The sequence below is a fragment of the Mustela nigripes genome, chromosome 2, assembly GCF_022355385.1.
Source record: "Mustela nigripes isolate SB6536 chromosome 2, MUSNIG.SB6536, whole genome shotgun sequence".
Taxonomy (NCBI): Eukaryota; Metazoa; Chordata; class Mammalia; order Carnivora; family Mustelidae; genus Mustela; species Mustela nigripes.
Window position 1 is genome coordinate 58,332,429 of NC_081558.1, and position 9,713 is coordinate 58,342,141.

The 9,713-nt window shown below is 49.5% G+C and overlaps 1 protein-coding gene across 1 annotated transcript in view; it reads right to left on the reverse strand.

The window, feature by feature from the left end:
- The window catches only part of PODXL2 (podocalyxin like 2), a 35,926-nt gene extending 27,073 nt beyond the window's left edge, over window positions 1–8,853 (reverse strand). Inside the window, exons 1-2 of the mRNA XM_059390457.1 lie at window positions 8,739–8,853; window positions 2,564–2,842 (exon numbers count right to left, since the gene is read on the reverse strand). Coding sequence (XP_059246440.1) covers window positions 2,564–2,842; window positions 8,739–8,808 — 349 coding nt within the window. The 5' untranslated portion in view covers window positions 8,809–8,853. The remainder of the gene's footprint in view (window positions 1–2,563; window positions 2,843–8,738) is intronic.
- Between the last annotated feature and the right edge of the window lie 860 nt (window positions 8,854–9,713).

Below are 9,713 nucleotides of genomic sequence, written 5' to 3' on the forward strand. Positions count from 1 at the left end.
ATAAAGGTACATATATCTCAGGGAGGGAAAGGATTTTTCTAAACATAAAGCAAAGAAAAACATAAAAACATTTCAAAAGAAAGACTGTGACGTAAGTAAATTACTGCTAGAATAAAGAGTTAAATGTAAAAATTTAATGTTAAAAAAATAGAGGATATAAAGGTACATATATCTCAGGGAGGGAAAGGATTTTTCTAAACATAAAGCAAAGAAAAACATAAAAACATTTCAAAAGAAAGACTGTGACGTTTGTAAAAAAAAAAACTAATGTATGTCAAAAATTACTATAATAACAAAAGTAATTGATAAACTGGAAAAATGTTTTCTATACACATCAGAGAATGTATTCCTTTTATGTGAGGATTGGTACAGTGATAAAAATAATTAAAACCCCAATAGAAAAAAATGGAAAAGCAATGATACGTAATACAGAGTACATAGAAGTACCAAGTGCTGTACTGGGAGTGTTCAATGAACCACTGCATTTAAACCTCACAACCCTATGATACTATTTTCTGGATGGGGAAACAGGCTCAGGTTGCTCCTTGCCAAAAATCACATAGCCGTTAGGTGTTGGTGCTGAAACATTGGGATCTGCCTGACCCCAGAGCCTGATTTCATTATACTATGCCTCAAATCGGAGAGGACCATAAGAGGTCAGAATACGTACATGCATACATACATACATACACACACACACATGTTAACATTCCCTGGCAATCAAAAGCCATTATAATTTCCCTATCAAGTTGACCAAGATTTCTAAATGACAAAACGCAGTGGTGAGGAGGGTCCAACAACCTGCCCCTCATTCCACCTCCGGTGGGTATGCAACCTGGAAAGATCTTCCTCAAGGCTGGTTTGGAAATATTTAACAAAAGCCCGTGGAAAGATTCCTATTCTTTGTGCCAGACATGTTCCATCCCCTCCAGATAGTCTCTCTACCCTTCTCTACCCTGTCCTCTGCCCTGAGAGATGGACCCTGGGAGTTACTGCAACAGGCCAAGTGTCCCTGCTTCCCGACCAGACTCCCCGAAAGAGGCAGGGGAAGAGAGATTGACAGGGATCCTGGCAGAAGATAGGAGGAGAGGGGGTCAGGTACTTCCTCCCCTGGTTTCTCCCCTGCTGGGTCACAGCTCTTGCCAGGATCACTTGCTTGCCAGCACTCTCTGTCCCTCCTGGTTCCTTTCATCCATCTCTCCCTCCATCCCTTTGGGTGTAGGAAAACTGAGTGCTCTGCTGCCCAGGACCCTGGACTCCTCTGTGGTTGGCCTATCTCTTACCCATACCTTTCTAAGTTCCTTATTCTATAAATAAACTCTCTCTGGGTTATCTCAGTTTGGTCATATCTTCTTTTTCCATCTAGGATGCCGATTGATACATCTTTACACCTAGAATTTTATTCTAGAAATGTATCATGAGGAGACAATCAGAGACATGTAAAAATATATGATGATAGTTTCAGCAGCATTAAAACTGGGAACAACCTAAATATTCAACAATAGGGAGCTGGTTTTAAACCTGTGATGAGCCACATGACGAAATACTACATAGTCACTAACAATCAGATTTAAAAAGAGTATTCAATTATGTGGAAATACATTTATTAAATATTTTAAGTGAAAATATTATGATCCCAATTTGGCACGTAAAAGGGACTACAAGGATGTATCCCAAACTATGACTAGTGATTCTCTTTTTGTTGTGAGGTTACGGGTGACTTTCATTTCCTTCTTTGCATCTTTTGTATTTTCTACAATTTCCAAGTACTATTTTCATAATTAGAGGACACAAACCCAAAATATTATACATGCTAAAGAGAAAAATTCAAACTGCGTTCTATAACAGCCTGCCCCCATGTGCACGGGCAGGCACACACACAATGTGGCACCTGGCATTTACAAACAGGCTCCTGCTGGCCAAGAACGTGCACAGCTGCTGAAGCCAGGAGCATGGCCAATGTGCTTCACCGTATCTGCATCCAGCTCCTAACTGCATGCATTCCAGCTTGGGCTCTGGCCCCAGGTGGCTGGCCCACATAGGTCCATCAGCCATGCTCTGGAAACTAGCTCTGGGGCATGACTGAGAGAAGGGTGGTGCCTTGATCTGGGGTCAGAGAGACCTCAGGAGGGGTACAGGAACCTTCAACAGGAACAACATAGCACAGCAGGGGATGAACCCCTAGACCTTGGGAAGCCCTGGCTTGGATCATGGCTGAGCAGATGAGCAGCTGATGAATTTAAGGATGCTCTCAACCCCTCTGAGCAGTGGTTTTTGCATGTTTACATGGGGGGAAAGTTACCTTCCCAGGCTGTTGCATTCTATGGTGTTACATGAGAGCAGAACATGGGCTCCCTAAACAGCAGCAAACATTAAAGAGAAAAGAGCCTCAGGGACCAGTAAGACACCAGGGGTCCCAGAGACTTGGCTCTGGCGGCACATAAAAGCTGGCAGAGAGAGACAAGAGATAGGATTTGAGCAAGGAAACGGTCCTCTGGCATTTTGCCTAGCCAGCCTCCCTCCCAGCTGCGAGGTGCACCCAGTCTCAGGTAAGAAAAGCTACCTGCAGTGGGTCCCAGGTCCAGACTGGAGTCATTCAGCGCCTCCTCCTCTTCCCAGAAGTACTGTGGCGGCTGCAGAATGCGTGACTCTTCGCTCTCTTCACTGGGGAAACCCGAGCCTGGGGCTCCCAGGCCTGCTCCCAGTCCCATGGCCTCACTGGGCTCCTCTGAGTCCAGCGGCTCCAGACCCGTGGGCGGCAGGAGATCCAGCAAGGAGGTGGAGGTGAGACCCTCTGGGCCAGGCTCATCAGACCCTGCTGCACACGTGCCCAGGGACGCTCCTGCACAGACATGAAAGCCGGATGGTTAGAAGAGGCCAGAAAGGCAAGACTGGCATACGGTTAGGACACGCCTCCAACAGCAAAGAACACAGGGGTGCCTGTGGGGACTTGGGGGGAGACACTCCTGACATCCGGGGCTGCCGGGGGATTCTGAGATGCTGTTCTCACTCCACAAAGGCCGAGCTGTTCAGCCCTCCCGGTGGCAGGACCAAAGGCAAGCCCGAGGGAGATGGGCCGGAGAGCGTCATTAGACTCAGCACCGGCTTGACAGTAGCAGCGGGGGTAGTATTTGTTCACTCAGAAAAGGCCACCAGTGGCCACCTTCACTACAGCTGTGCTGGGCTGCAGCGGGCACAGATGCAGTGAAGAACAAGTCCCTCCTCTGAAAGACCTCGTGTGCGTACCGGTCCCCAGGCATCTGTCCTAAGCTGAACATTTTCCAAAAGTGCATTAAGAATGAGATTCGGATGTCAGCAATCCGATCTCCTGAACAGTCTCTAAAGACTAGGTGAGACCACAGGTCAGATTCAGCCAGCATTGGTCCTAACATCTTTGTTTAGCATCTTGGATCCCTCTTTCCTAATTTATAAAACAAACGAACAAAACCCAATAAATTAAAGGGCATCTTTCTTGCATCTCTCACTTCCATTCACTGAGAAGAGGAAGACCACCCTATGGGCCAGCTTCACACCTTAAGTACTAGCTTAATCACACAAATACTACTAACTTGTTCTATGTCTTCTGGAAAATTGCTTAAAACCTCTGGGTCTATCTCCTCATCCTTAAAAATAAGGAAGGTGGTTAAAATGATCTCCAAGTTCTCTTTTCCAAGACTAACATTCAGTGATACAATCAAGAGTTATATCCTGCTCTCCCCTGTTGCACATCGGGCCCCGGCCTGAATAGTTCATGGAAAACTTTCATGATGTTTAGAATAAAAAGTGAGAGCTAACACTATTTGTGCTTCATGCTCCATGCTCTGCATGGTCTGAATCTGAAGCTTCACAACTGCCTTCTGCTGTTGTGATAGGCCCTAAGCTTGGCACCCAAAGCGTGGTGGAGACCCCGCGAGTTATGTGTGCATGGTCAGGCAACACGGTACCTTGAATACAGCATCTGACCGAAAGGAGAGCCCCAAGGGAAAGGGGCTTAACACAGTTAAAAGTTGTGTGGATGAGGATAAACAGGTCTTGATCTCAAACATAGGAGGATGGTCTAGTAGAGAGAGCTTGGGCCAGGGAAACAGGTTTGGGTTCTGGCTTCCCTGGGGGAGCTGCTCTGGGTAAGCTACTTCACCAGGGGCCCCAGGTTTCTCATTGGTAAAGCAAAAATTCCACAGCCCTCAGGAAGGCAGGGGCCTCAAAGGAGGGCAGCTCCATGCAGACCGTGCCATAATGAGCAGACTGCATTCCAGAAATCTAAATATTATTATCCTTTATAAAGAACAGAGAACTGGGATGTTCTTGGCCAGGAAAAAAGAACATGCAAGAGAGACAACGGTCAGTATCTTCAAATATATTAAAATAAAAGGTTGATGTGAGTCATAGAAATCAGAGTTATTTTATGAGACTTCAAAAACAAAAACAAAACAAAACAAAACAAAACCAGGACTAATGGGTGGAAACGTGGGACAGCATGCAAGCTTCAAAAAACCTTTAACCAAAAACAGGTAATGCCTAGGGCCACCTGCCCCCACCCGCCCAGCTCCTGCTTCTGCTTCCAGTCCCTGCTTCTGAGAAGCTCTCCCTGGTATTCCCAGTGTAGGCTAGGCACCACACTTAGTACCATAGCCTTCTGAACCAATCCCTGCACTTTTCTCTCAAACTGGAGCTGGACATCTATGGCCTCCTTCCCTCACTCTGTATGCCTCGTGTCTGAGTCAACTTGGTCAGCCCAGTGCCTTGACAGACTCTGAAATATGACAGGAACACAACAGGTATTTGAATAAATAACCCTCTTGTTTCACAGACGAAATAAGGGAGAGCTCGGGACCGTAAGGTCACAATCACACAGCCAGTTAATAGAAGTGCTTTCTCCCCTCAAAAATGAGCACGGTTTGAAAAGTGTAGTCTAAATTTTAAATGTGATACCAGCAGATACAACTGTAGAAGTGGTACCCCCAAGACTGGGGGAGCCAAATGCAATAAACTTACCTGAAAAAAACTCATGCAGTCAATTGACAAGAAATGTTTGTAATAATTAAATAAACATTTTACAGATCTCTAGGTCACCTGAGCAGCCAATCTTTGAAAAAGTCATTGGGTGAAAATCTGTAACTACATGAACCAGTCTCTAGCGGGTACCTTGGGAAAGACATTATGTCAGCCTCTTTAGAAAAGTACAAACTAGTTTTATTTAGGAATTCTTGGGATTTTAGCCTCTGGAGGCTCAAACTTGCATTGCCTCTTCAAAACCGGAGTGTTGCCTCTCTTGGAGCTGAACTGGGGCCTGGTGGGAGAGAAGTCACTCCCTTCTAGGCCCTGGGCCTTCTCTCCACAGTGGCATGGATCTTGAGGAAACTGTGTGAGCCCTCTCAAGGAAAGTCTGACCAGCAATCCTGTTGATTTCCCACTTCTGGAAATCAAATACTGTGTAGTCAGTGAAGCTCCCTGTTCAGAAAACTGCAGTCTGTGGAATTCCCTGGGACCACTCCCTACCATTTCCACAATGAGGCGAGTTTCTCCATTTTCTGGAACTCTCTCCTCCACCTGTCAGGCAGAGACACCACCATCTCCTTCCACCTCCTCCTCCCTCCTTCTCTTCCTTTCTCAAACTTCTGATATGAATGAACAGAAATTTTGATAATCTTGCCAAAAAGCTATTGTGAAAAAAGGAATCTGGGTCCTCACTCTTCTCCAGTAAACAGTTCCATTTTCTTGAACTTCTTTGTCCCTGTGATGGTTATTTTTTCTTTATATAGACCTTGATATTTTCAAAAGCCTAGCAATGGATAATTATTTAGTAACTGTAAGAGCTTGCTTATTTTCCAACTTGCCTACCAAAATAGTAGCTGAGCCCTAAGCATTCTGTGTATAATTGCTTTTACACTTAATAATTAATCTGCCTTAACTGAGACTCCATCTGATTTAAAATTTCAGATTTATACTCTTTGTGACTGATTCTTTTTTCCTTTTAAAGACTTACTTATCTTTGGGGTGCCTGGGTGGCTTAGTGGGTTAAAGCCTCTGCCTTCTGCTCAGGTTATGATCCCAGAGTCCTGGGATCAAGCTCTGCATTGGGCTCTCTGCTCAGCGGGGAGCCTGCTTCCCCCTCTCTCTCTGCCTGCCTCTCTGCCTGCTTGTGATCTCTGTCAGTCAAATAAATAAATAAATAAATAAAATCTTTAAAGACTTACTTATCTTCAGAGAGAGGGCACACTAGCACATGGGGAGGGGGGCAGCAGGAGAGGGAGAGAGAATCTCAAGCAGATGCCATGCTGAACATGGAGCCCGACACAGGGCTTGATGTCACAGAATCACAACCTGAGCTGACAGCAAAAGGTGGACACCCAGGCGCCCCTGATTTTCTTTTGTTCTCCTCTAGCATCTATAATTTTCTGATATTTCATCACTCCCAACAGAAAGAGGGAGAGAAAAAGAAGGCATGTGAAAAGGATTTGGTGACCAGCCTCAAAGAACTGAAAACCTGACCCAAACTCAGAAAAAGAGGCAGAGGAAGCAGGTTTCTATCTCAGGGGATAAAAAAAACAAGGCCTTAGTAATCCGCATATTTTATCTCCCCTGCAATCTGCTCCTGATCCAAACATCCCTTTCTGATTTCCACCATCCACTACACCCCCATCCTTCTCCTCATCAGCAGCTTTGAAGTACAGCTCTCCCTAAGCCCTTGCCAGACATCAATATGGGGGCTGCCTGGCAGCATCTGCCACACAGCCCCCACACCCGTAAGTGTCAGCTACAACAGAAATTGTCTAGCACAATCACCCTACCACATACACACTCACACTAGTGTGCATGTCTGGATAATCTGAGAAGCAATGCCCAAGCGCTCTTGAAAGGTTTCTACAGAAAGGTGTATAAAAAAAAGACGTACTACCAGAGACATATGTGTCACCAAGAGGTGAGTAATAATGTACACCACAAAGTGTGTACGGGAGGGGGGAGTTGGGAGGGAACACAGAAGGAGTAAAGCTGCCCACAGTCATCCATGCCTAGCCACAGCTGGACATGGGTCCCGCCACACGCTGCTTGCCAGTTCTGGTATGGCTGTTGCACAAAGAAAGAGCAAACTAATCAATATTTAATTTATTTGTTGAATCTCACCTCTTCCAGAGACGATTCAAGCTATGCAAACATAGACATAGATGTGTGTGAGCACATGAGACAAACACCAATGGACATACTTCTGTGCACACACTTAGGTCCTTACCCATCCCTGGACTGATGGTGGAGAAAAAGTACCCTCTGCTGAACTGAGCCTTCCTAGGACAAGCTCAGGTGCAAGAGATCCCTTTCCCTGTCCAGTCATTTTCCCTGGGATTCTGTCACTATGGGCCCATGGCAATGGCCCATCTCACTGCCACTGTCAAGCAAAGACTGCTCTCTCCTCTCGGGCAGAGACCCTTCAAAGGCCTCTCCTTCGTCACAAAGATGCACATCTGTGCCTGTGTCTTTGGGGGTTAACCTCACAGGAGGTGACTAAGTAGCCAGTGTCCCTGGTCAACTCCCACATACACACACACACACACGTTATACTCCTGCATGTCCATCAGAAGTGGAATCACTCAAGGCCATCTGATGAGTGAACACATACACTATATACACACATGCATGCACACACTCATTCCGGTGTGTCTCTCTACCAACACCAATTAGCAGTTGCCCCTTAATATGCACTCGTTGCATACCGTCCCCTTTCTGCTGTGTCCGGCACATGGAGAAGCTGTTCAGTCATGTCCTTATTTGACCCACTCCTGCAGACAGCACTTCTACCCACCCGCATTCAGTGGTGGTGGCCTGTCTGGGAGGCTGCCACATACCTTGTGACCACCCGCCAGCAAACACCTGAATCCCATGTATCCCCCTGGGAAGCTTCCAGCAGGCTCTGACACAGGCACATCTATTTCACACCTGCCCCCCACACCGAGCCTGTCATCACCCACACACTGCCCTTGGGCACTGCTGAACTAAAACCACATCTCAGAGTGTCTCTCACACCCATCCCTGCGTGGCAGCTGCGCAGGAGCTATCCAGCAGTGTCACTGTCACAAGGAGAGACCTGGGTGCTGTCATACCTCCTCTTTGTCAGCTCCTAATAAAGTTGCCCAGCACAGTCTAGACAGCCATTCGCAATGACACACCCCTCCTCCTGTCCGGTAGCACCATACGCGCGTAAACACACACCCCTCATTGTCGCAGCAGCTGTGTGTACGGCTCTTTGGCACTTTCCCCCTCGGAGCCGCAAGACACTGGCGCCCACGCTCACTGTAGTGACCCCACGGGACCTGTAAATGCCGCCTCCCCATCCCTGAGTGGCTATCGCGGGACTGGCAGCCAGGGTCTGTCCTCCTCTCGCTCGTGCTCCCGCCCTCTCCAAACGCCCCCCGAACAGAGCCCCCAGGGAGCGCGTGCAGCGCGCCCGCCACCACACTCCTGAGTGTGTGTGTGTGTGTGTGTGCGCGCGCGCGCACACACGTACGCCCCCGCGCCGGGGACCGCTTTCACACGAGGCACACGCCGTGGCCCCACGCCCCCCGCCCTGGGAGCGCGCGTGTCGCGGACGGCGCAGCAGCCCAGCCGAGCCCCGCGCTCCCGCGCCTCGCGCGCCGGCCCCTTTGTTGGCGGCCGGGGAGCTGTCCAGCACCGCGGCCCGCCGTCACTGCCGCCACCCGCCGGCCCCGGCCCCGCGGCCGCCCGCCCGCGCAGCGCGCACTCACCCCCGGCCAGCAGCAGCAGCAACGGCGGCAGGAGCGGCGGCAGCCGGGCGGCCAGCAGCAGCCAACCCATGGTGCAGCCGTCGCCGCCCGCAGCCGCAGCGGCGCGGCGCCTCGGCCGGCGTCAGGGGCCGCGCGGGCGGAGGCGGCGTCGCGCGCCCGCCCCATTGGCCCGCGTGGCCGTCACTCACCCCCGGCCCCGCCCGGCCGCGTGCCGCGGGCGCGCCCCCGCGAAGACGAGGCGGGCGCGCGGGCGGCCGCCCCTCTTCTTGGGCCCGGGCGCCCGGCCGGCCAATCAGCACCGCAGAGGCCTGTAGGGGCGGGGCCGCGGCTGCGACCGCCTGGAGGTCCCGGCCTCGCACCTCCCGACTTCAGGAGCTGCGGCCACCTGCCTGAGGTGCCGCAACGGAGGAGGGGACGCCAGAGCCATCTAGTTATCCATTCCCCTGGAAACATTTCCTGAGCGCCCAAAAGGCAGCGGAGGGTCACTTGCATGGAAGGACACTGATCAGAGAAGACAGGAGTGACCCCTGATGCAGTTGACACGAAGAGTGGCTTTAATCCTACATCAAAGCACTTTAGGCGGAGTGGGGTCAGGGAAGGCTTCTCCAGGGCACGTCATCTGGGCAAGCAATCCTTTGTGCCTCAGTTGCCTCAACTGTTACGTATGGGCTTCCTGTTATCAGAGCAGTGTTGCTTAACTTCTGTAAAGTGTTTGGTCCCTTTTGGCAACAAAAGTTCTTTCATATGCGGGGCTCCACAGTTGTGAACAAAACAGCCACAACCCTTATCCTCAGAGCTTAGTCTAGTGGAGAAGACAAACCTAAAGACCAACACGACACACATATGATTGCATGATTAAATTGTAAGGTCTGTTAAGATGTATAAGGGAATATGAGACAGTAGAGAAAAGGACCTTCACACATGCCTTCCTGGAGAAACGACATTTAAGCTGGCACCTGCATGGATGAATGGGTA